We start from the raw sequence: 27,573 nt of genomic DNA, 5'->3' as shown, positions 1-27,573 counted from the left end.
TAAGGGAGAGATTTGTCCCTTGTGGTTATGTGAATCTGCAACAAATATTAAGAGCTTGTCATCACCCAATGGTTTGTTCATTTTTAGTTTTTATTCTGCTTTTCTTAGGGTTCACTACTCCACAATCCGAGATCTTTGAATCTGCATTAATGAAGATCATTAACCGCAACATGGATGAGGCTTACAAGGACATGGTCACAAAACTGCAGCAGGTAACATACATGGTAGTGGCAGGAAGGACAAGTACTTGCATGAAATTGTAACATATAATTCAGGCCTCCTTCTAGAGTACTGCTTTACAGCCTGTGCATAGACTGTGATTGTATGTAGTATATGATTGCTGCAAAACGAAAGGATTATTGGTTGTTCTGTAATAGATTGACGTATGACCCTCCCACTTTTACTACACATGTTATCACTGCAGCACAGACACGGAATGTCACGTTAGTTATATATGAATAGCAATAGCCACCCTTATTATGACTTTGAAGCACATTCTCCATCTTACTGCAGGCCTGGATGGTTATTGGTCGTTTGGTAGTGTCTGTTGTTTTGTTGATGTTTGTATGGGGTTAGAAGAGAGTTTGGACCGGGCTTCCGGTCGGGGTTTTCAACTGAGACGGCCCTTCTGAGAGCCACTGAAACGTTGAGACAGGGAGCAGATGCGGGGCACACCATGGCACTGGTGATGCTAGATCTTAGTGCCGCTTTTGACACTGTAGCGCACTCTATCTTGCTACAGTGTCTTAGCGATGGTGGTGTCACCGGGTCTGCTTGGGGTTGGCTAAAGTCCTTCCTCACGGGCCGCTACTTCCAGGTCCAGCAGGGACTTGCCCGCTCTACTGAGCTGGCACTTGACCAGGGGGTGCCTCAGGGCTCTGCCCTGAGCCCCACTCTATTTAATTTATATATGGCCCCCTGGCCCGGGTCGTCCAGGCGTATGGAGTGGAGTTGGTATCCTACGCCGACGACACCCAACTGCTGTTATCCCTATCTCAAGGCCCCGCAATGACAGCGTCCAATTTTAAGGCCTGTATGCAGGCTCTGGCAAATTGGATGGACTCCCATTGCCTAAAATTGAATGGCTCTAAAACTGAGGTGATGGTGGTGGGCGGGGAGACCAGCAGCTGGTCAGCCGAGTGGTGGCCGCCATGTTTGGGTCCCACCCCGGTACCCTGTGAGGAGGCTAAAAACTTGGGGGTATGGGTCAATCCTACCCTTTCTTATGAAGGGCATATCCGCCGGTTAGTTGGGAAGTGTTTTGGAGTCTTGAAGACCTTAAATAAAACGCTTGACCTCCTGCCCTTGCCAGCCAGACGGACCATGACTCGGGCCCTGATGACCTCCCGGATGGACTATGGGAATGTTCTATTCCTGGGGGCCACCGAGAAAAGTTTGGGGCGGCTGCAAGTTCTGCAAAATTCTGCCGCACGGTTAGTTCTGCGGCGGCCTAGGAGAGCAGCCTCCAGTCTGACCCTGGATACTCTGCACTGGCTGCCGGTCAGGAAGAGAGTGCTTTATAAATGCCTCCTGCTCTGCCATCGCATTGTATGGAATAGGGCTCCTTCTTACCTGCAAAACTTGGTGCATAAATATGAACCCTCGAGAGCTCTTCGCTCGGGAGGAACGGGCTTGCTGGTGGTTCCTCGAGTGAAGAAAGCAAGAATGGGGGGCGCTCCTTTAGTGTGATTGCAGCACGGAGCTGGAACAATCTCCCTTTGGAGATGAGACTAGAAGCCGCTGAAGTCAAATTTAGAGCATTGTTAAAAACTCATCTGTATAGGATGTAGGGTTCACGGAAGGGTGGGCAGTCTCTGTTATTGTTGGCTAGTTTTTTTCCTCACTAGCGCGGGGGACACGTCGTGAAGGTGTTACCAGGCGCTTTATAAGCTGTTTTATTATTATTATTATTATTATAAATATTCGAAATGGTGTGTGAATCAGTGCAGAAATAAAGTGAGTTTGATGTAGGAAGATCTTTGTGGTATTTGGGTGGATGTGCCGAAATACTTTGTTTTTGTCTCGATTGGAGGAATCACTTCTGTGTTTTTAGGTCTGCCAGAGTTAAACGCTTTTGATTTGAGCAACACTGCCAGGTCATGTCTATTTTTTTTCTGCACACTTCTAGAGGGTATTTTCTTGTGACGCATGACAGTGCCATAATTTTGGTGCTGTTACAGCTATATGGCTCTAGCGTCGTTTTGTTGCACCTGATGACAGGTGGGTGGAGTATGAATATTTGTAAATAGGAATGGGACAATGGTGTGTGAAGCAGTTGTTGACTGTAGAGTGCTCAGTCAATTTTATATATTGAGTGGTGTTAGGTGGCATTTTCTAATATTCTAAGGGTGAGTAGTCACCCTTTGTTGTTCTGTGGGAGCAAAGCACAAGGGGAAGAATTGCAGTCTTTACAGACATACAGATAAGTGGTGTGCGAAATTCCAGTAATTTACTTTCACGTAATTTCGTAATATTATGGCAAAATCGTACGTGATTCCTAGAAATGCAAACACGTCATTTTGCGCTATATTTTAGCATGAAGTGGAGCCTCTTGTCAATGTTTGGTGCAAGGATGCACTTAAACAAAAGCACCACGAAAAACAGATGCTCATTTCTGTTGTTCCAGTAAGTTTGCAGTAATTTTTCACTACGAATTACCATGAAATATGCCATTTGCAGTACATGTTTTACCACAAACTATGCAGACTTATGCGAAGTCACATAATAGCCTGATTTTGAGAATTTTGCTTCACACGCGTAACATGAAATTCCTGGAATTATGCAAAGTACGCCAGCACAATTTAAATTTTGCCAAGGCCTAATGCACATCCTACAGCATTGTCAAATGATTTGGCTTAATGCATTAATTAATAAAGAATAACTGAATATTGAGCTATTGGATGCTCTGTTTTTGTTCTTGGTTGTATTAATGGTAAGAAAACCGAGCATACAGGAGCAGTCGCAGATATATGCTATGTGAGCGACAATGGTATAGCATCTTCAACCTCTAATAAGGAACTGAAGGACTTTCTTGATCCGAGTGCGCATAGCATACAATTTATTATGCTTATGTTGAAAACGAGAAAAGGATAGGAAGACCGACAGAGTGAGTGGGAATTTTGTGTGTTTGTGTTTATTTTTTCTCTATGTCTTCCTGGCCTGTGATGTAATTTGAGCCTGTCAGCGGATGAAAATTAAAGGGATCCGAGGGATATATGTCTTGTGGTTCCCAGGGAAGTAAAAGGGCAAAGCATCAGCTGCTCCTATCCCCTATTGTCTACTAGCTACCTCTTTGTAAAGCTGAAGAGGGAGGGGAATACTAGCATTGGAGCTGGAGTTAATGGAACACTTCCCTTCATTTCCATAGGTGCACTGACTTCTGGCAGGGCAGAGGTGTCACAATTCAAGAAGAAGTGTTCCTCAGGATGCCGAGAGCAGTGCTTTGGCTCTCAAGAGGATTAAGGTGACTTGCATAAGTCTGCCAGAGTGTAGAGCATCACCGAGGTGGCTGTGGTAGTGGAACAGAAACTAATTAAACTCCATGTACCAGGGAATAGTGGGTTTCGGTGTGAAGTGTAGAGATAAGTCATGTCTGAATTAGAAAAAGAAGGTTTTAAGAAAATTGGGACTAGATGGCAGAGTGAGCATAGCGGTCGACCTTACACAAGAACAAATTCAGAACCTTGCTAAAAATTGCAGAAAATTAAACCGAGAATTTATGTAAAGCAAAGTGGCCCATGGGAAGATTCACAAACTTCTCGTCGTAGGTAAGCACACTTTCCTTCCACCTCCCGCAAGGTATTTATGGTGGTTGGTGAACAATTTTACAGACAGTCGAGGAATCTTGGTTTGCATTTCTCCACCACACAAAATCATTTACCTTTCACTGTACATGTCCGAGGTAATTAAAGAGCATATTCATATATTAAATCACCAAGCTTAATGTGTAATAGAGTTTTCTAGGGTTTAAATTAGACTGACCAACTCTCTAAATTCCTGGCAAGGTGGGATGTTTTAATTTTAAGGTCTTTCAAAATATGTATTTGCATAGGCAAGTAAGAGTATCTAAAATCCATGTCAGATAACCAGCCAGTTAGTATTTGGTGATCAAGTAATGCTCTTTCCACGAAAAAATGTATTCTATTGCTGAGCTGTTCCAGATTTTTGTTAAAGACACAAATGTCAATATTTGCCACATCCTCTTAAAGTGACCAATCTCAGCAGCAACAGAATATGCTGCCTGTAAAGGTTGACTGTTTCACTGCTTCTTAAATACAGAGCACACACAGTCCTCTTTTTTTAATAACACTGCTGCAAACAAACAAACAGATAAAAAGCCTGCAATAACTAGTAAAAACACATCATAGCTTGATTTGAATGCAAATCTTCCTCATAAATTCTGGATCTTCTTCTAATCCTCATTCCCCAATGTTTCTCCTTGCACAGCCTCAGACATTACATAGCAAACAGAAAATGTTACACAAATCATGGAGGCATGAAGTACGGGTAGGATAATATTAGCGTCTGTGGCTTTAATAAAATCCAGATTATCTGTTCACTATTAAAATAGTCATTTTAGGGTATGGTGCGGAGACTAACTCTATGCATTGCCACCACACCTTGCAACCATACAACTGAAGTGCTATCAACTAGTTTAAAATAAAATTGCCTAAACATAGAATCATTTGACCAATCTGCTGTATGTTAAATATCCTGCAAACGTCCACTAAACATGAGTGCCTTAAAAGCTGAAGTTCCCCTTAATGAATGTCCTCCAAACACACCCACATTGGTAGCAGTTATCCCCAACACTTAATTCACCCATCTAGATAAAGTGAGCGAAGGCACCAGTTTGTTATGTTGAAAAGTAGCTGCAAAACCCCCATTGATCTCAAATCTCATGTCTGTTTTCACAAAACTCACACAGATTTGCATTATTTTTAAACTTAGGGTAGAAAATGTTGGCTGACAAAGTCAACATTATCGTAGTTAAATTCAAATGAACACCTTGCGGCTGGAAAGCTCTTTTAGAAACATCCAAAGCTCTTCTATCTGATGCCCTCGCAAAGGAAACCAAACACTATAACATTGTGAGCTTAAAAGGCATGTTACTCAAAGAAAGGACCTTTTACCCTCTAGCACTTGAAAAGCTGAGGTACCGAGTTCACTTCCCATAATGAAGTATACTTTGTGAAAGAGAGTTTGGATAATCTAACATTCCTAAGCAGCCTCTACACCAGCATACCTTGCCGGCAGGAACCCCACTTTCTATCTCATAGTGTGCTGCAATGCAGACATGTAAAGAATAATTGTCCTGTATGTGACCCTTTCTCAGATATCTCTGCAATGTAATTTAACATCTGAACTGTATGAGCTGAAGTGCGATCAGTGTTTCTTTGCAGACACAAGCAAACTAATTTCTGTCACTCCAGTTGATTTACTCTTTGTATCTAGAGCCCACAATTCAGAAATAAGTACTGATGCTCCTCTTGAAAGGCCTGGCATCTTCAAAACTACCCAAAATACATCAAATTGTTTTGTTGTGTGGCGTTTAGACCTCAGTGAAATTTCCGATTCATGCCCTTATATAGGTACAATTCACATTGCCCTTATATAGGCATAGAAATCAATCCCTTATTTAGGCATAGTCCATGGGACCCAAATACAGGCATGGCTACTTCCACCCGTACCAAAAGTCACACCGATTTCTTGGAAAATCGGCTTAAGCAGTTAGGGAACTTCCCCTTGCTTGAATATTGATTTGTCCAAGAATTCATGTACTTTGCAAAGAACAACTATTCCCTAGGAGTTCTTTCCTGACGTTCATATGCCCGACTTTACGTCAAACTGTGGCATTCCTAAACACCTTCAAGGTATAAATATGCCTTCACTTGCTATGGCAAACAACGGTGGTTCGGAGCAGTTCGACTATCTACTTGGCTGACGCAGCTCGCTACAGCAAGTGACAAAGGAAGCCGACTCTCCAGCTGACGCACTGATCAAGAGGTTGCCCTTCTCTCGCCGAGAATCCAGCTCCTGTATTTCCAAGCTCCCCTTCCGGGGTGCTGGGAAACCGAGTCCCGAGACAGAGATGCCAGACCTCCTTCATTCTAAACTAAGGTAAGGAGCTGATTAGAACCTAAAGAAATCTTGGGTAGATTCTTGGCAAAAAACAACTAAACCCATGCTACACAATACTTACTTCTTCCTGCGTACTAGACTTAGGTTAGGTACATTGGGGTAGGCCTATTTAGAAGCACCAGTTGAGTATTTTTAGTCAATGTTATTTATGTATGTATTTTTATATGGCTTAAAAACCATACAATGCTTTTACAGTATTATTTTATAATACTATTCTCGTTGTACGCATTATACTTTGCAGTCTGCTTAACGATTGTAGCAGTTCAATTCTCTTGTATGAGAAAGAAGACTGTTCAATAAACCTTTTTATTGAAAACGCCCGTCTCTCTATTGCTCTACAACTCTATTGAAACGAAGCATGCACGATTAACTGAGTGAAATACTTATCTACTGTTTCTACGACTCTGAGAGATATATTTCTTATTCTTGGGAAACAAAGTTGTCATGTTTATGCGGTTGTCAGAAACTAATCCCTTCTTGTGAATTCGAGAAAATTTCTAGTGACCTCTGAGCTAGCTGGCACTCACTATTAAGTTTAGTATATTCGATAGAGACCTAGTCGAACTCAGTCCTAAGTCTAATCTATAGTATATAATATTCCAATGCGCAGAGCCTATTGGGAATATAGGAACTAGACTACAGTTTAACTTCTCAAAGGGACTTATTAATAACTAAGGAAAAGAAATAAGGAATCTATGGACTTTTCCTTCAAATTGGAATCAATGGCTGTGCCTCTCACAAAGGTTCTACCATCAACAATGGTTCTCCCAGTTGACAAACCACCAACAACATCTGTGAAATAACAGAAAATGGAGGAAACCTATACCACACTAGACCTTACCAATTCTGTTGAAATGACTGCACTGTCACAGCTTCTGGGTGCCAGCTAAGGAAACTGAGTGTTCATAAAAAGATCCACCCTAAAGGAATCCCACTTCCTTTTGTATGTTCAGAAACACCTCCCTATCCAAACTCCAGTTGCTCAAATTCTACACCTTTCTGGTACTTTGCCACTTGTATCAAGCTAGCCTGGCTTATGACGGCTGATTAGCCGGAAAGCGGTCCCAGGATCCTTGTTTCCGGTCCAGGGAAGACATGGCTTGGCAGTTCGGGCTGGACTGTTCCCATGAGGCACAGGGTCAGACTGATTTGCATATGGCCATGTCTGAACTGGGATGGTGGAGTGAGCTAAAGAATGATGATGGATTAAACCCGGATCAGTTGACTGGGGGTGAGTGATTGCAAAGTTCAACACTCCGTCCTTCATCCCCTTTGGTTTTGCTGGTTTTACCCTAGCCCACAAATGTGCAAATGTCAATCTCTGTAACATCAAGTAATAAAAGGGTTCTGGAAATATTGCTTGTATTGTTAATTAGGGCAACCCTATCACACACCAACATCCTTAAAGATATTTGATTCTGTGCTAACAATTTCTGTGTTTTTTTATTTTCTTCAATTTCTTTATTGGTAACTTTAAACTTAACTTGCTTCCAATCATAAAACCCAGAAACTATGTTACTTGTTTTAGTACTAAACCGGATTTGTTTCTGTTCACCACTAACCCAAAGGCTCCAAAAAACTCCACTGTCATTTGGATCTGCCAAATCACCTGCTTGTCCTGTCCCATAAATAGAATATAGTTCAGATATGTAATCAGTCTTACGTCTCTGATTCTTAACTATGGCACCAGAGGACCCAGCATCTTTGTAAAGCAGCACGAGGTGGATGATAGACCAGATGGAAGGCTGATAAACATCACACATCATTCCACCCTAAAATATCTGTAAATGTTGATGATGATGATGATACCACATTGGAATAGAAAGGTATGCATCCTTCAGATCTAAACATGTCCATGAATCATTCCTTTGTGACAATTTTATATGAGGATCAATCACATCAAATTTGAAGTAATAACACATTATCCATGGTTTTAGTTCCTTTAAATTGATCACTGAAATTCCACTTTCCTTCTTTTATGGCAAAAATATGTCGCTCTTAAACCTCTGTCTTTTTTTCTATCTGACCTTTAGTGCCTTTTTACATTAGATTATCTCCTGTTCTATGTAATTCCTTTCCTGGTTGTTCACCCTTAACTCCTGAGGGACCCTTGGCTGAAATGGATCACCCACAAAATGTACCCTGCACCCCTGCACAGTGCCCTCTGATCTTGAATTATTGTTTGTATTTCCCACAAAAGTGAGCAAGTCTTCCACCTAGAGATAGAAGAGCAGCCTTGCCTTGAACAAACTTTAAAGTTGCACATCGCTCTTCACCATGGGCGTCCGCAGGAGGGAGCAAGGGGGGGAACTTGCCCCCCCCTGGATCTCTGGTCCGATGGGGGCCGTACAGGTGCAGCCAGCCATTCGAAATGTTGGTTATGTTTGGGCTGGCACTTTACATGGTTATATAACGACATCAAGTGTGTACAAAAAACGAAAATCTATCAGTTTCTCTTCCTTTGTCATGGCCCATGACAGGCATGTTGTTAAAGTACGGCTTTAAGATTTTTAGCTGCAAGGGCAGAGCAATCCTTCTGTTTTGAAGTGTTGCCTTGGCATTGGGTTCAGGACCTCATTTAAGCGACGCCTGCTGCGTTTTTTGTTTTAAGACTCACTCAAATCGAAGGGGACGTATTGAGTCCCCGAGGAGGCAGGAAGGCTGCGATGTAATTCAGAGGGGAAATGCAGCCATAATTCACTTTTAGAGGGTATCCCACACTAGAACTATTTTACCTGACACTTGAACCTGGCATTGGGGCTAATACTGCCAGGAAATGTGTCCCGTTTTTTTACTACTTCATGTTCAGATCTAACAATGGATTAATTAAAACTATTTAACTTGAAGTTTGGGGCTTTTTGACAGCCTGTATGTTTTACAGAAACCCCAGCCTGGTTTTGTTTAATTTCTGAAATGTGGTGGAAAATAGAAGGAGATTCTTAGGAGAGGAAGGTAAAAATCAGGGCAGAAAGAGTCAGAAAAATGAGGGGGGGGGGGCGAGGAAGGAAAAGACAGTAAAAAAACAAGGCAAAAGTAGGAAAAAACAGTCAGAACAATGGCGAAGATTAAGGAAAAAGCAGTAAAAATAAAGCAAAAGCATGAGAAAATACTCAGAAAAATGGAAGTAGGAAGCAGTAGTAAAAAAACGGGGCAAAAGCAGGAGAATGGATAACGCAGTCAGAAAAAAAGGGGGAGACTTCAACATTTTGCCCCCCCCTGGAAAAATTTCTGCGGACGCCCATGCTCTTCACATGAGTTCCTCTTTGAGGTCTCTGAGGGACAACCCCTGATGTCTAATATGCAAATCCACTTAATTTAATATTATAAAAAGATTTACCACTTGGACAAATTAAGTTAAGTTATAGGATTCTCTTGTCCAGGGAATTATCCCTGTCTTCTCTCTCGTTGAAAATATTCTTTATGGCAGGCTGAGTTTTTTGTTGGAAAAAGTGCCCCTATATATTTATACATTTCCTCAATGACATTGTCTCCAAATAGCCTACTCTGAGCTGTTGGACCTCTCTCTTTTTTGCCAACTCTGCCAGTATTCTTTCCAGTTTCTCCTTTGACACAGTGGTATTTGCCGTACTTGGTAGGCAAATCACACATTGAACCAGTTGAGGCAAATCCCTTGCATCAGTCTGTCTTTTATTAGCATACCCCTCTCTGTCAATGGGAGTGTTTTATCCAAACTCAATCCTGTCAAGCTCTAATGCTTTCATTTAGACCTTAATAAGTGTCCCTTTCAAAATGATGGCGCTTCCTTGTTTTTTGTATGCGCTGCAAAATACGCGATTCCCGGTGCCTCCAAGCTACTTTAAATCGATAGCGGCCCAGGTTTCCAGCCTGTTGTGGGGACACAAGCCGGCGCGCATAGCTCAGGCTAAGCTGGTTTGCGGCTGGTACGATGGAGGGATAGCGCTCCCGAACTGGGCGACACAACTAAAAGTGATCAATCGGTGGATACATGCTCCACAGGCAGATCATGCTTTTAAGGCAGACCGATTTGTCTTGGGAACAGGAAACATGTTATCTCCCCTTTACAATAAGAAGCAAGCCAGATCACTAATAGGACCCACGAAACAGATGGTTGCTATGTGGCACGTTGCACAGATTAAACTGGGTTGGCAAGGGATTCAAACCCAACTCACCCCCTTTGGAACACGAAACAGCTGGGACAGCTTAGGGATAGCAAGGGCTTTGCTCAGTGGGACGTTATTGGCATTTCCACGTTATGGGATATGTTGCACCGGGGGGAGGTAGTAGCATTTGAGCGCCTCCAGTAACAATACGAGTTATCACCCTCAGTAATCTTTAGGTACACACAGATAAAGCATGCTCTGACGGCGGCCCTACTACGAGGTACTGAGGTCCCGAAAGCTTCATCTCTCGAAGATAGGTTGCTGACGGATTGCATGCATAAGCGCGCCATGTCATTCACTTACCGGAAATTAATTAACAACCTTCCGGACCCCACGACATCACTTAGAGAAAAATGGCCTAGCGATGTAGGTGACATTGACGACACAGAATGGCAGGAGGCACAAAGGAGGAGGGTATACCCTCGCGACTTAGGTTAGTACAGCTTAAAATTTTGCACTGAGCCTACTACACCAGACTCGCCCTATACACAATAGGTAAAACATCACACCCATACTGCCTGAGGCACTATGGAGAGGAAGGGACATTTTGCCACACCATGTGGCAATGCCCGAAGATTATGGAATACTGGGCAAAAGTAATGAGAACGATATCGCAAGTGGAGGAGGTGTCGTTGATACCAGAGCCCAAGAGATGTCTGTTAAATGTGTGGGAACCAAATGACCTTACTCATCCTGCGCAAGACTGGGCCACGCTGGGGAGAATGGTTGCTAAACGCAATATTGCGCAGAAATGGAGGGCTACAGAAGTACCGACACTCACCGCATGGTGTAAAGACATGGACACGGCAATGATAACAGAGAGAACGGTGTTCATTAATCACGGCTGTCCCCGAAAATGGAGCAAGATCTGGAGGGCATGGAATACATTCAGGGGAAATATCTGTTAACCACCACAAGAACAGGCAGATGAAGGTTTGGATGATGAATTCTAGGAAGGGTGACATATATGACATATGGGATACTGTTTACAAATTTACTGTATTGATTATCAAAGTAACAATGTATTGGGAATGTACTTTGCTGGTTATCAACGAGGATGTATACTATCTGGAAGAGCTATGCCTTGTTAATGATGATTTACAATAAAAAGAGTTTAAAAAAAATAAGTGTCCCTGTCCCCTCTAACAGTAAATGGTAGGATATTTACTGGCATCCAACTCTGGAATGATAGATGTTTTATTCAGAAGCAGTGATCATGGATACTAAAACCTCAACCTATTTCTCACATCGTTATTTCTCTTCTTAACAAAAATTCTAAATATTCATTCACATGCTGAACAAAGGATGTTATATCAATAAAGTGGCACACATACTGTTAACTCGGCAATCAAACAATACATTATTTTCTTTCTCTTACCAGATAAAATATCTTTCTGAATCCAAGTCCGACTTGATGTCAAACTTTGTACAGCTTACTTCTGTCTCTGCACTTCAGAGGACAGCTCGAAAGAAACCTTACTATGCCTTCAATTGTTTAAAACCTTTCTTGAATTGCTCCCATCTGCGCATTTTTTTCAGCCCTCATGTGTACCCTCAGCACTTCCCATTTCTTCATCGGTCCCTCATTTTCATATGCGCTCCTTTGACGCTCCTTTCCAATCAGATCCTTCTCTAAATCTGTTGTTGTTTTCCCGGACGCCGTTCTCAAGCCCCTTCTGTCACTTACAGACCTTTCCCCACAGCCTTTCATCCACTGAACATCATCCAAGTCGTACACTACCTGTGTTTGGTCCCTGATTAATGGGATCAATCTTTTAAATTTCTTTTCCAACCTGTTTCCAATTGCCCTTTCACTCAACTGCCCTATTTAATCTCCTTGCAGCCCTCTTGTCCAAATCCTCCTCATTGTTCTCCTCTGCCATTCTGTCAAATTACTATTTTAACCTTGCTACTTTAATAATTGGATTAATTTAAAACCGCAATCTAAAATCCTTTTAACCCCCTCTTAACTGCCATGACTGTTGTATGACCAGATGACACTTGTGTCACCTTTACAATATTGTCGACCCCTAAACCCTATGCTGAGACATTCAAATGGCTGACCAGTTTAAAAAGACTTGCCTTTCCAAAGCCTTCAAAATGGGCACCGCATGCATACAGTCCTCCAACATCCTTCCCCCGCTCGCGCTACCCTCAAGAAGGTTAGTCTCCAACCTAAAAGACTCAGGCCTACGTTTGCCATCCAGCCACCTCATTAACACTAATGGTACCAGTGGCGTAACAAAGGCCCCCGCAGAGCGGGGGGCCCAAGGTCCATGGGGACCCCTCAGCACACTACACTGGCCTGAGATCTCTTGCGTGAGTCCAGAGGGGGGGGTCGCTCCATGTACTTTGCAGGGGGCCCCCTCAAGTGTCGTTATGCAACTGAATGCTATATGGTAAACACTGGATTAATTAAATGAATTCCTCCAAACCAATAGCTGTCCTATTGGACAACACCCCACACCATTTTCATACTTTCAGTCACTTCAAAAACTGTCATTAAGTAAAACATGTGCTTTGGAAAGATTTGTACTAGCTTATCAAAGCACAGGCTTTGTAGCTTTTTGTAATAACTTGCACTTTTTTTCCATAAGTATGTTTCACTTGTCTGCGTATGAGCAGAAGTAACAACACAAAGAAAAGGACTCCTTTTAAGGAGTAGTATATTACACAGTTCCATATCCCTTATTGTGTTGCTGAAGTGAATGTCCATTAAAAGACCTTAGCCTCCCTGCCTTACCATAATATTAGATTATTACCCTAACCCTCATAATGTGGCTGTACTGAGGACTGCTGTATGGCAAGAACACTTTTAAGCCCTGCACGATCCTGAGCATCCTTCTGAAAAGGACGATAAAATGGATCTCATCTCTGCTGCTTTATGATCTGGAACTAGAGGAGCCCCAAAAACATTCTTCTATTTTTCTATAATAGTTTTTCATTTATTTAATGGACTTCAAGTCTGCACACAATGTCTTAAACTGTGCAATCTACTACAGTTTCCTTGTGTTATAAAATTGTTCATTGTTAATTGTTCAGATAAGAATACGTGGAGAAGTTTGTAGTTTTAGACGTTAACAAATTACCCTACTTTAACCTTGACTCTAAGTCTTTGTTTGAGCACCACTGGTAAGGAAGTCTATATCGAAAAGCAAGTGTACACTTCCCTTCTAAGATTTGAACGCTGAAGGCCATATCAGGAAAGAGCATTTTTTGAGAAGAGGGCTAGTTTACTTATAAGAACAAAGCTAAACTTGTTTTTGTATTGAAAAGGTGGTCTCACCCAGAGAAAACTGAGACCTTTCTCTGTAGCCTTGTAGGTGGAACCATGTCTGGTTAAGCATGGGTAATTAAAATCACCTTGTCATTTGATCTTTTTGTCCTTATGATCAGATTAATTGACAGCAAAAAAGGTACTTGGAGAAACAACATTAGACTTGGTTTACAAGAGTGTAAACATATCGCTTACAAGACTTTTTATGGTTTGGGTGCTTATGTGCCAACATAAGTGTTTCTTAATACATAAAACTGGCAGATTTGGAGGAAATAAGCCAGTGTAAAAAACAGTGACTGTAACACCCTCATATTAGTAACCATTTAGACATGCTTTCCTTTTACAATGCTGACGGAGGTGAGCTATTCATTTGTTCAAATTATGACCAATTTCTTGTTCATTGACTTTGGACTGCATTTACTTATTTCACAGACACGTTTCTTGGACAATAGTTGATCTGTTGGCATCTTTTAGCCATAGGAAATTAATGTTGCAACCCTCACTGAGAATGTATGCAAAGTTTTTCTCATTAGCTTTCTAGTGTAGTGGAAACCTATTGGAAGAGTTAATTGAATTGTATGTCTAAACGGAAGGAAGCATGGTCTACATTTGTATTATTTCTAAAGCAGGGGTCTCCAACCATTTCTGTAGTTAGAGCTTCTTGAGCTCAAGGGAAGTCTCCTGCACTATTCACAAATGTTATCACTGTGAAATAGTGACCGGATAATGTTAATATTATACTATGAATATCCTAAACAAGAATATCAGTAATAACCACCCAAACAATTTGTGTTACTGGCAGAAACTCCATGAAAAAATGTATCTGTATTAAATGCCTCCACTTGACTAATGAAATAATAGCCGAAGCATCACATTCCCTCCGGCACAAAGGACATAACTGCAGCATTAGGTTTCCCCCAACTTAGTTTAGATTATCTTTCAACTGCCAACTTTAAATGTGTTTTGGTAATACAACATTTTTTGTTTTCATCAGCTTATCAATTTCTGAAATACACATGATTTCCAACAAATCACTTTCCATTTTGGGCAAACACAGATTTCCAAAAGAAAAGAACTTTCCTGAAAAATAACATAATTTTGCCATCAAAATATCTGTGGCTTGCAGTTTTAGTAATTCCCAGTGCCCAAACGTCAGCTTGTTATTTTCATGAGTTCTCACATATACAAATAACTCACATGGACAGATTCTGCTTCATAAGGTCAGTATTATAGTCACAGGCCATAGATCCTCACCATAACACCAAGTATGCCTGTAATGTGGCAACAGTACCCACCATTCTACAAGGGCCACAGTTGTGCCAAGGCTGGACACCGTGATGGCCACGATATCCACCATTTATTAACCATAGCCAATATTATTTGAGGGGAGCCACCAGGTAAGGTGTCACTTACATTAGGATAGTCAGACTCTTGATATGTCAGTGATGGCTGGCAGTATACCACAACTAGGCCATGAATGCCTAAACTATGTCAAGGATGACAGTTATTTTGCTATTGCCACCGTACTATGAACAAACACAAATGTTGCACGGAATGAACCCCATATGAAGGTGGGTAGGGACACCAGGCATTGCTTCAAGGAAGCAACTCAGTTTTTTAGGTAGGTACACAATTTAACACACAGGTACAAGCATAATTGTGAACACACAGATTAATACACACGAAGCTCTGGATCAATGCACTGCTCGCCTCAGCTGTTAAACTGAACATGAACCCATCTAACATGTTTTCACTCTGGCTCTTGCAGTCTCACACTTTGGTGGGTCAGAACTTGTTACTGCCCAGGCTGCTACTAGCACTCTTATTACATAGCCCATTGTTCACTACATTGTGTGGCTGATAGAGCATGCCCTACAATATGGCCAGTTTCTCCTGGTGACTTAGCTAGTTTAAGAATGGATACAGATGGTCATGTGGCAGACGCCATAACTTGATAAAGTGTTTTGGGTGTTCTTATAAAGCTCTGCCATTGGTTTGGCACTGGGCTTGGCTTCACCTCTGGGATCTACTCTTAGGATCCGGGTGAGCTACCAGGAACTCCAGCGCTACTGTACACTGCTAAAGAGTTTTGTAAGTGTCTAAGAAGTTAGGCTACTAAGCTTAGTTGTCTAGCATTGATTTATATGATTGTTGAATATGATGATAACATGTGGTTAGTGTTATCAAGACCTTTAATCATTCATTTCAAAAGAGCACTAACGTGTCAGCTGAAATGTTGATAAAGGAAGTCAAAAGTGTACTCTGTTTATGTTCGTGGTGAAGAAGTCAACATGCCGTATGTGGCGTTATTCCCAGCCCGGTAACATGCAAAACGAATACACAACACACACAGCTCTGTAGTAGAAGTCTTTATTCCACACCATACAATCACATACTGCACACTCATTACCTCATAATCGTTAATTGCCATGCCTTAACACCTCCCAGCATGATTAGTAATACCTTGTTCAGTCCGCCCCTAACCGCATGGGTCCTAGTGTACATGGTCTCACAACACTGTATCTCCCCCCTTGTTAAGTTAAAAGTACTAATAGTCGCATCATATTTCTTCATTAAGGCGTTGAGATGCTTGCGTGGTATGAGATGGTTGAGATGCCCTCTGATTGTGCACTGATCTCACATGTTCTGATTCTTGATCTGGACTGCCAGGTGGGGTCACCTCATTCATGATTGCAGGAGTTGATGACCGTTGAGGTAGGTGCTTAAAGTCTAACAATATCCGCGTGATGGACTTTCCCAGACGATGCGCTCTCACCATGTATCCTTTGCACGTCACAAACCTCAGTGGATCAATAGCAAATGGAGTGTCTGTTTTCCGCTTTCGTTTCTGCTTGACCAGGACCCAGTCACTTTCCTCGAAGACTGTTTACTTAGCTTGTTGATGACGATCAGCATATATTTTTATCTGGCACTTCTGAGAAGTGTCAGTTGCACGAACCATATCATTTCATTTTTCATTTTGAAACTTTATTCGGTTATTATCAGTAAAAACAACCATAAAAGTACAGTAAAAATTGCAATGGATAAAACTACAGTCAAAGATTAAAAAGTAGGACATCAGCCAATCATTGCTTAAATAGAGATTCTCATATACAAATTGATTTCCGCAATCTAAAAACATTTCTAAAATATTCAGAAATAGATGCAACTGTTAATATAGTTTCTAATTTCTGTATTGCTAAAAAAGCTGTGCGGCACCGATTTACTTCCATCTCCTTCAATATAAGAACAATCCGTCTCTTCCGTGGAAATATATACAGAAAAATAAAATGTGAATGTCTGATTGTTCTGCTGAATCATCACAAGGGCATATCAATATTCAAGGATTGGTCCACTGTTCACTGTTGCAGTTTAGTTCCAATAGCTCTCCCAAATAGCAAGGTGGCAGGACTCTCACATGTTGGAGAGTGAGTAGTTCAACGATCCGCACGGATGGCTTAACCCAGGGCCTGATTTAACTTGATTCCCTCCATCGATGCATTTTGAATTGCCCATTTGAGGGTACCCATGAATCATTCCACCTAACCATTAGCTTGGGGCCATAGAGCAGTGCTCTTGTGATGCTTGACATTTAATCTGACAGACATTCCTTGAACTCTTTGCTATTGAACGGCGGACCATTGTCAGATTTGTAAATGCTGGGGATACCCCACGCTGAAAACGTGAATATATTCATCGTTGACTACCATTAGATGAAGTCCGTTTTCTAAAGTTTCAGTAAAATCAACTGCAACTCTTTCCCACGTATGTGCAGTTAGGTCAGACATTGTCAATGGGTGTTGCGTCAACTTGGGGCAAAGATGCCACTCTTTTAGTTCCCTCTCCATTCACTCAACTAGGCCTAGGAACCACGCATTGTCTCTTAAGGCTCTTTTGGTGGCTAAAAAGCCATGATGTTCTTCATGGGCTAGTTCAGTGACTTGCTGTCTTAGGCTCTCTAGTATGACGATTCTTGAGCCTCTCAATACAACACCTTCCTTGGTAACTGATATATTCATCCTGTGCATTAAAAAAAAAATTAATTACATTTTGTCAGCAAAAGGTCAAGTATGCTTCTCTATGATTAAGTTGAAATGATGTGTTTGCGGATAAGCAGGATTCTTGTGGGGGGCAGGTAGCTGATAGTGCTTACACTTTATATGGGCTTGGGAAGTCATCCTCCCCATCGGAGAATATGTGCCCAAAGAATTTGAGTTTGGTCCTGTGAAACACAAACTTTGCTGCATTTAGAGTGAGACTTGCATCAGCAAGTAACTGGCACACTTGCATAAGAGCCTTGTCATGCTCCTTTAGTGTTGCCCCAAATTCCAGTATGTCATCACTGTAGCTAAAAGCATGCATGCCGGGTTGAATTATTTTACGTATGCCATCCTGAAATATTTCTGCAGCTTATGACACTCCATAACTCAACCTTTTGTATTTGAACAAACCAACATGAGTCGATAAAGTAGTGATGTGCCTGCAGCTTTCTTCCAACTCGAGTTGATGGTACCCCTTGTTCAGGTCAAGGCGGGAGAAGACAGTTCAGTTGCATGATAATGTCCGCTATGTTTGGACCAGGACTTTCTCTCATCATTTGCTTTATTGGCCTGGCGCATGTCAACACAGATGCACACTGTACCTCGACTGTCCATTTTTGGCACCACATCTATGGACAAGAACCATGAAGTAGGACCAGTGAAGCACTCAATGATGTCATGATTCAACAGCGTTTCCAATTTTTTCTCAAGTGCTTTTTGCAAGTGAAAAGCGACTCAGCGATGCCACTGGGCAACAGGGCAAATGTCCTCATTAATATGGAATCGCACTTTCATTATTTTGAGTCTTCTTAGGACATGAAACAGCGACGTAAACTGACTCTATAATTCAGATTGAGTGTTAAGGTTGTAGTTTAGAGATATCAGTCCCATGTCAACAGCAGTGGCAAGACTGAGTAGGCATTCACTGGACAAAGTTCCTGGAAGAACGTGAATTGGTGCTTGCACGGATGCTACTTTATGTCACATTGTCGCTGTGAATGACCCTTCACTCTGCAGTGGTTTAGAAGCAGCCCACATGTATACTTTTGCATTTGACGGTTCGAGGCGTAGCACATGAGATCAGCTGTTGAACTTTTAGACCGGCATAATGTTAATCGACGCACCACTGTCTAGGATAAAAGTTATGAGGCAACCTTTGATTTTTATCGTAATTTTGGAACAATGTCCAGTTGAATTCTGTTGTTACGTGTTGTGGTTCGCTTTTTTCTTTTGTTCGTCTGTACAAGCAGTCAAACCTACATGTGCTTGTTATTCCTTGTTCAATGCCATCATCGCACATCCATCTTCTTTGTAGGATGAAGTTGACAACAATTGATATTGTCTGGTTTCTATTCTTCATAACTGATGTAGCTTTTCGACCTTGTTGGCTTGGTGAGAATCCTTCTGGTGTCCATTTTCTCTTCTCTCTGTGACATAATTTCTCTTTCGCTTTGCAAACCATTATGAAGTGCTTTTCTCTACCGCAACCTGTGCACGTTTGTCCTAAGGCTGGATATTTGCCTTCATAGAGAAATGAAAACCCACATCAAAACACAGCTTTTTCTTATTTGAAGGCGTTGTCTTGTTTGTATCTAACTTGTGCTTGCTTTTCATGACTAACGTCAACAAATTTCTTGCTGTTCCAGCTTTCATATCAGAACACACAAGCTGATGGACGGAATGTTGCACACTGGCAAAACATTCACGCCCAGTCACAGATCTGGGTTTAACCCATCGTTATTTTGCTCACCTCCCAGTTCAGACATGGCCATATGCAAATCAGTCTTGACCCTGTGCCTCATGGGAACAGTCCAGCCCGAACTGCCAAGCCATGTCTTCCCTGGACCGGAATCAAGCATCCTAGGACCGGTTTCTGGCTATCAGCCGTCATCAGCCAGGATAGCTTAACTCCAGTGGCATAGTGAGCACGGGACCCACGTCTGGGCATACCCTTCCCACATAGAGCAAACAGCAAAACACACAAGATGATGGGCGGAATGTTGCACATTGGCAAAACATTCACCCCCAGTCACATGTATGACATTGTTCTGCATTCTGTCCATCAACTGTTGTTCCAGCTTTCTTATCGGCTGCTTGTCAATCTGCTCTTTCATCGGCCCTTGCAGCCATTACTACTTTCTCTAAACTGAGCGCCTCTCTCAACATGCGTCTTCTAAACATGTCTGAAAGACATGATGACTTTATCATCATTAAATTCACTAAACTTGAAGTGTTTGATAAGCACATCAAGATACTCAACAAACTCATCCATAGTTTCACCAGCTCGCTGTCTCGCTTGATTGAAAATATACCTTTCATAGTCAACATTCAGCATTGTATTAAATTTGGTTTCCAATGCTTCTTTTATATGGTGGTACGATATTGCATCAGTCTGCAAGATTTTCTTCAGCACTTCTTTCGCTCTGTCACCTGCATTTAATGATTTTGTTATCTACTTCTTCTAGAGCATCTATGCAGTCCACTGTGTGCCAATATTCTTCTTCTTGACTGTGTCAAATGGCAGTGGTGGTTTCAGAAACACAGCTGCATCGTACTCCACACTCTTTTCTACTGCCTTTGAGAATATATGCTGTTCAGACATCACAATTTCGTTTGCTGCTTCATCAAGAATACCCAATAAAGTTGCTAAAATCTTGATCATAAGTCAGGTAGTGGCACACCTGATTACCATACACTGACCCACACCAGAGAGTGGCACTGACTGAAAGGGACTTCCCTGCATTTTGCCACCCAGTGTATTCACTGCTGTACTTCCTACAGTAAAAATTAATTTGCTACTTGGTCTTTCGAACACTACACTTTCAACACAGATTATGTGAGAAAGATTATGCACCAGGATATAATCAGGAAGCGTCCATGAGCATATAACACTTTGATGGGTGTTCTCTGGCAGACTGGAAGTCAGTCCATTAAGCCTATAGAATAGACTCAAGTACGACAAAAGTTGCAAAGGAAATACTTCCCAGTATCCAAGGGCCAGATGTACCAAGGCCTTTTACATTTCTTAACGGGCTGAACTGCAATTTTGGCAGTTAAGAAACCGCCTTTTCCTATGTACAAAGACCTTTCGGGAACAACAAAATGCAATTTTTGTCCAGTTGAAATCGCATTTTGCAATTTCCTAGCACACATGTGCTTTAATTTAATTTAATTTAATTTTAATTTAATTTAAAATATTTATATAGCGCAACATTCACCATGCGGTTTCATACAAAGCATACAAAGCATTTCCTAAATGCAAAATGAACATTGAGGAAAAGCATTTACCGTAGTGTCAAAGTCGATGATAACTATATGCAATCTGAAAAAAGCACCCCAAGATGCTTTTTTCAGAAGTGCAGAAGTGCGCACACATGCCCCTAGGGTATATGTGTGCTATACATGTGCACCGCTATTTTTGGGATACATTACGGGGGGCTTAAGCCCATAACCATCCTTGGTTTAGCATTTCCAAAATATCGATTTCCTAATGTGAACTCGCTATTTTGGAAATGCAAACCAACCCATTGGTACGCCTGGCATGGGATTGTCAAATTGCGATTTTCTAATAACGATTGCTACTTTGTAGGAATCGCTATTTGGAATTCGTTAATTTCATACATATCATTTTGTAATTCCTAAATAGCAAATCCCATGGAGTCGCTATTCAGGAAATGCAAAATTGCATTTTCATACATCTGGCCCTAAATCTCAAGGAACAGCTCAGCAGAAGGGTGTGTCCATGCTGGTCTGAGCACTAATCCCTTTTATACCATTAATTAATGAAGTATATCATTAATGACGTATGAATTAGGCCTCCCATGATTATCCACGTATTCTGTACCATTTTAGAAAAACAAATAGCCACAATGTTGTAGGACTAGTCAGTCAGTCAATGACACTTTTATTTGACTTTGTAAAAAAAATCGTAAAAGATTGTAAAAACACGTTATACACAGTAATTAAAAGCAATGATTTGAAAGATGCAAAGAGGTAAAAAAAACACTGTTGTCATTACGCAATCCCCGTTAACATTTAAAATAAGAAATGTTATGTTTATAATCAGTGCGGTATTAAAGTGCTAGGATATTTCGTTGAGTGCATGAAAAGGTGAGGTTGGTCAGTCTGTCTTGTGACGGACGCTCACGTTAATTCTTGTGATTTATCTAGTTCTTTGGCTGCCATTTCCAAAAACGTAATAGCTTTGCAGGACCGTTCCACTGACAGGCCTCCCAGACTTTCTATGACAGCAACTCTACATGTCCTTAATTGTTTTTTCCTAAAAACTCACAAAGAATGTTTTTCCGGCTTTCTAAAAGCGAGGGGCAGATGCATGGGAGGTGAAGTAGTGTCTCATCTCCCTGTCCGCACAGTCTGCATTCTTTCGTCGGCCATGTGCGTTTCCATTGCAGGGTCATATCCTTAGTGGGGAAGTGCCCCAATGTAGCATCGTCAGGTAGTGCTTTTTATGGTGTGAGAAAGTGTTCTGACAAGTATTGTTGTGGTTTCAGCGTCTGATACGATTGAATCACTACCCATGCATGTTTTTTTGTTGCAAATGCAGTTTTATCCATTAACAAAGACCTTTGTTTCGCTGCCGTGTTTGCCAATTTTTTAAACACGGAATAGGAGGTGATTGTATGCCAGGTCTCTTCAAGGTGTAGGTCTGCAGGTGATTCTTTTAGTATGCGGACGATGAAATTATTTTGTCTCGCTTGCTGTTCAATTTCTGCCCAGCAAGAGTGGCCTAAGGTGTTTTCTTCCGCCAGTAATATTTGACCACCACTCCTTGTCGGGCTGGTTTCTGTTTTTTGAGCCCGTATTCCAATCGAATCTGTGGCTGGGAGATGTATCATGGAATTGAAAATTGATTCTTAAAGAGACACGACTGGGCTTGGTTTAAAGCGGCTGCATCTTTTGTGTTCATCAGTTCTGAGCCATAAGAAATAGTTGGAATGAATTTTGCTGCAATTAACTTTTACAGGTGACCCGTTGAGCAGCCTTTTAACTTCCTCTTTAGAATTTTAAAGGCGTAGTGGAGTTGTTTTGCCTTCATTTTTCCTTGGTTCAGCTGGTTGTTAAAGTTGAGGTTGTGTTCGAGTTGAAATCCAAGGTATTTGTTTGAATTCACCTGGGATATTGGTTTGCCATCTAGGTTCCAGATGAATTTATTGGTAATTGGGCTGTGATCATGTATGCTCCTAGTTGGGCCATTGATCGCTGCAGGCCTTTAGGTGTTTGAGTTAGGAGAAAAATGTTGTCCGCATATTGAAGGCTAGTGATTGGCGTGTTTCCCAATTTAGCGGCGTCGGTTTGAACTTGTTGGAGATGTTTCTCAAGGTCAGCAGTATAGATGTTAAAAAGGCAGGGGGCCAACACACACCCCTGTTTTAGTCCATTTTTTGTTGGAATCTTGCTTGTTATACTGCGTCCGTCTCCTTTCTTTACTTGTACCCACGTTTTTGTATGAAGGTTCATTATCGCCGCCAGAAGTTTGGTTGGTTACCCCCAATTTTGCATTTTGGCCCATAACCCTGCTCTTGGTACTTTATCGAACGCTGCTTTAAGGTCGATGAAGCACGCGTGCAGAGTCCGTGATTTTGGGTGTGCTTGTTTCTCTAGAAGAGTAACCGCTGAGATGTTTGTGAGGGTGCACATTCCAGCCCGAAATCCGGTTTGTGTATTTGGCATTAGATTTGTACGGCTCACCCATTCTTCTAGATCTGCCAACAGGTTTGAAGCATACATCTTAGCCTCAACGTCAATTAGTGCAATCATTCTATAATTGCCGGGGTCCGAGCGTGAGCCTGATTTTTGTATAGGGTTGAAGATGCTTCCTTGCCAAGAGTCCGGGATTGTGCCTGATGTTAGCGTGTGTGAGAAGAGCGGAGTAAGAATACCTGACCAGAACAGGGGGTCGTGCCGGAATAAAGCGTTTGGCAAACCGTTGGGCCCTGAAGCTCTTTTAGGCCTTAGATTTTTTGTGATGTTTAGAACCTGCTCTTGTGCGATCTCAAGGATGAAATCAGGGTGTTCTGTCTTTGCTGTGTCATGGGATATTCCATTCATTAGGGACTCCGTAATTTGCAATATCGGTGGGTGGAATGTCGTTGTATGTATGTTCGATGTGTGCTCTCCAGGCATCCTCCATTATTTCTGAGTTTAAATGGCGATTCTTGCAGTTTGATATCTAGTTAATGACATCCCAGAAGCGCTTGGAGTCTCTTTGTTTGGTGGCATGATGGAGTTTTGCCCAAAGCAGTTCACTATAGTTTTTCTTAGCCACCTTAATGTCCCTTTTTAAGTTTTTCCTTAATTTTGACATTAGGGAGAGAATGCCCTCTGAAGGGTCTGAACCTCGAGTTCGTAGTTGTCTTAAATGTTTATTCAGTTGGTTTTTTTGTTTCCTTAAGTTATTATTAAACCACGCTGACTCCGCTGACCTTCCTACTTTGTGGCCGATGTCCTTTCTTGTGAATTCCATATTTAGATCATGTGTGAAGGATACCCAGGCCGTTATACATGATGGTTCGACCTTAAAGTTTTCCAGAAGGGCAGTGCATGTGGCCATGATATCACCTATATTTTCCTTTTTCCAAGTGAGTCGTTTCAGGTTGTAACATTGTGTTTGTTGGGACATTGCTTTGTCTGGTATTGGAATTGCTGTGCTTATGTGCAAGGAGAAGGTTTGAGGATAATGGTCACTTTCTGTCCTTTTTATTATTTGGAAATTTGAGATGTGTGAGAAGATGTCGTGATCTGTTAATGTATAATCAATGGTAGATCCTGTTTTTTGCGTGACTCTGGTGCATGCTGGGAGACACCCCGGCGAGACTTGTCCGTTTAATATACAAATAGATTGTTCCTCCAGCAGGGATGCGCATCTATGACCGTGAGTATCCCCTCGCTTGCTAGGTCAACTGTGGCCTCTTGATCTTTTTTTGCGGACTTGTAGTAGATTCATGTTAAAATCTCCTCACAGTATGATATTAGCCTGAGGGTGGGCAAGTTTAAGGGTAGCTAGTGTTGCTGATAAGGCCTCGATACATGCTCTCTTTTGTTTCGGTGATGGATGGATTTAGACATTCAATATTAGCAGGCTAAACGAGGGTGCGGCCTCTAGTTTGAGACATAACATCCAAGCTGAGTCGAGGTCAACTTCAGAAACTTGCCATTAGATGTATGTCGAGACAAAGATGGAAAGGCCCCCTTTTGTTCTTCCGTGTTTCGATTCTCTTTTTCCCTAAATAAATCACAAGTAGGCATTTCCTATTTGCAATTTCCTAGCACACGTGCTTTGTACATACAAAGCATTTCCTAAATACAAACTGAACATTTAGGAAAAGCATTTACCGTAGAGTCAAAGTCGATGATAACTATATGCAAGCTGAAAAAAGCACCCAAGAGGCTTTTTTTAAAGTGCAGAAGCGCGCACACATGCCCCTAGGTCATATGTGTTCTATACATGTGCACTGCTATTTTTGGGATACATTACGGGGGGCTTATGCCCATAACCATCCTTGGTTTAGCATTTCCAAAATAGCGATTTCCTAATGTGAACTCACTATTTTGGAAATGCAAAACCAACCCATTGATACGCCAGGCATGGGATTTCCAAATTGCGATTTTCTAATAACGATTGCTACTTTGTAGAAATCTCTATTAGGAATTCGTTAATTTCATACATATCATTTTGCTATTCCTAAATAGAAATTCCCATGGAGTCACTAATCAGGAAATGCAAAATTGCATTTTCATACATCTGGCCCTAAATCTCCAGGAACAGCTCAGCAGAAGGGTGTGTCTGTGCTGGTCTGAGCACTAATCCCTTTTATACCACTAATAAATTAAGTATATCATGACGTATGAATTAGGCCTCCCATGATTATCCGCGTTTTCAGTACCATTTTAGAAAAACAAATAGCCACAATGTTGTAGGACTATATCTTCAACTCTGCCTGGGGGTATATGTAGCTGCCTTGCCATCGTGTGCTTATAATATTCTATTGTCTACTTCTCTTGGTCACTTGCCAGACCCCCTCTCTGCTGCTTCCGAAAACTCCATGCTGGCATGCAGGCAACAACTTCAGATCTTTGTATTTATGATTCTGAAGAGGTATACCTCCAGAATATACCACCTAGCATTCTCTTAGACTACAGATGGGTGGAGCGCCTACTCCTTTATTTTCTGCAGCCTACAGGTTTTTCCAGCTCGTGACACTGGGGGAGGAGGCTGGCTCAACTTCTAAAGACAATTTGCGCAGAGCCTAGGTGCCGCAGGTGATTGTGGTTAATGGGCACCAGCCCTCATTTTGTGCGAACAAGACTTCTTTTCCACCTTAGGATTTTGACCCAAAGAAAGTAAAACAAATGCCTGAAAGAGAGAAATGATGATAATTTTTATAGGAAAGCAGTAACAAAGAAAGTAACTGGGGGTGATAAAGAATCTACAAGTGAGATCATGAGACATGCTAATGGGGTGGTTGAAGGCGGCCTGAATATTCAGCAACGCTATCATTCAGCAGCAGCGGTGCCAGGCTTATAAGAAAAACTGTTCTTACTTCTTATTATTTTAAGTCTGGGGTTAACCATGACCTTTTGATTTTACAAAATGTTTATGTTTACTATACTGATAGAGGCTTTCAGCCAACCCTTCTCATCCATTGTTAAGTGATTGTGTCCGTCACATTTTTCTCCTACCCACTACACTTCGGCAGACGTCATGGGGCAGTGGGTCAGCCCACTTCAGCCTCTCGCTAACTTCACTGTGAGTAACAACATTCTGATTTTTTTCACAAGAAGTGCATCAAACAACGTAGTTCCATTCAATAGCATGGACTACTATGGCAATATGTGCTTTTTGGGACCAAATAAATGTCTTGCTTTTAGCCAATAATGGGGCATATTACCAAGGGGGTTTATCTCCGCTTTTTTGGCTTTAAAAGCCAAGAAAGCGGAGATAAAATGATCTCCCTATTACCTAGCTGTCGCTAACACCAGTTAGCGACAGCTAGTAGGAGATAGCGACCATCCTGGGCCCCACTTTGCATGTCAGTGATATTTATCACTAATGATATGCAAAGAGGGCGTGCCAAGATGTTAGCGACTGAAAACAGTCGCTAACATCGCTATCTCCTATTACCAACTTTTGGAGATATTCGTGCTAAGCACAAATATCTCCAAAAGCTAACGCCTGCCCTGAGCAGTTCTTAGCCATGTTATCCAATGGGAGGTGGATAACATGGCTAAGAGCATTAGCTCGGTAATGCATGAATATCGCTGACTTTTCAGCGATATTCATGCATTGCGGCGATTTTTATCGCATGTGCGATAATCCTTGGTAATACCAAGGTTTATTTGCGGTAAAAATCGCCGCAGCTCAGCGGTAAATTTTTGGCTCTAACCAAGCAATAGCGATAATTATCGCTATTGCTTGGTAATATGCCCCTTTGTTTTTTTAATTTTACATTGACGAAGGTCAGGCATCATCCTTAACAATAAATATCTGCAAAAGCCATGACAAAACAAAACTACTTGACAAAGCCAAACGTCTGGCAGCCATTGCAGACCTTTCGACCTTTTGTCAATGCATGCTTTAATATTTTCCTCAAGTTTCTATTTAAATCACGATTTTGTCTCATGTTTTAGTATAGGTGAATAGCTTTGCCCTCCGAGTAAGGACGGAGAATAAATACGAAAGCCAAGTAACTTCAGAATTGAGAGCATGATTTATTTTGCACAGAATGTAAAATAAGTGTATACTTTTTCCCTATTCCAGGCTACACACTGCTTAAACTCTAGAGCAGTTTTAATTGACATATGTATAGTTACGCCAACTAGAATCCTTTCAATTGACAGATAATTCTCCTATTAATTACTTATTCTCTTCTAAATATGTTCTAGCATCTCTGCCCCTGCACTTATCAGTGTAGTGTGACCGTCCTTTCCTTACAGATTCAATTATATTAATTTT

General features: G+C 41.5%; 1 protein-coding gene across 1 annotated transcript in view; it reads left to right on the top strand.

The window, feature by feature from the left end:
* MCUR1 (mitochondrial calcium uniporter regulator 1) overlaps positions 1–27,573 on the top strand; it is a 219,881-nt gene that overhangs the window by 20,330 nt on the left and 171,978 nt on the right. Inside the window, exon 3 of the mRNA XM_086965097.1 lies at positions 109–212. Coding sequence (XP_086821223.1) covers positions 109–212 — 104 coding nt within the window. The remainder of the gene's footprint in view (positions 1–108; positions 213–27,573) is intronic.

The sequence above is a fragment of the Lissotriton vulgaris genome, chromosome 4_1 (genome assembly GCF_964263255.1).
Source record: "Lissotriton vulgaris chromosome 4_1, aLisVul1.2, whole genome shotgun sequence".
Taxonomy (NCBI): domain Eukaryota; kingdom Metazoa; phylum Chordata; class Amphibia; order Caudata; family Salamandridae; genus Lissotriton; species Lissotriton vulgaris.
This window is presented reverse-complemented; position numbering and strand designations above follow the sequence as displayed.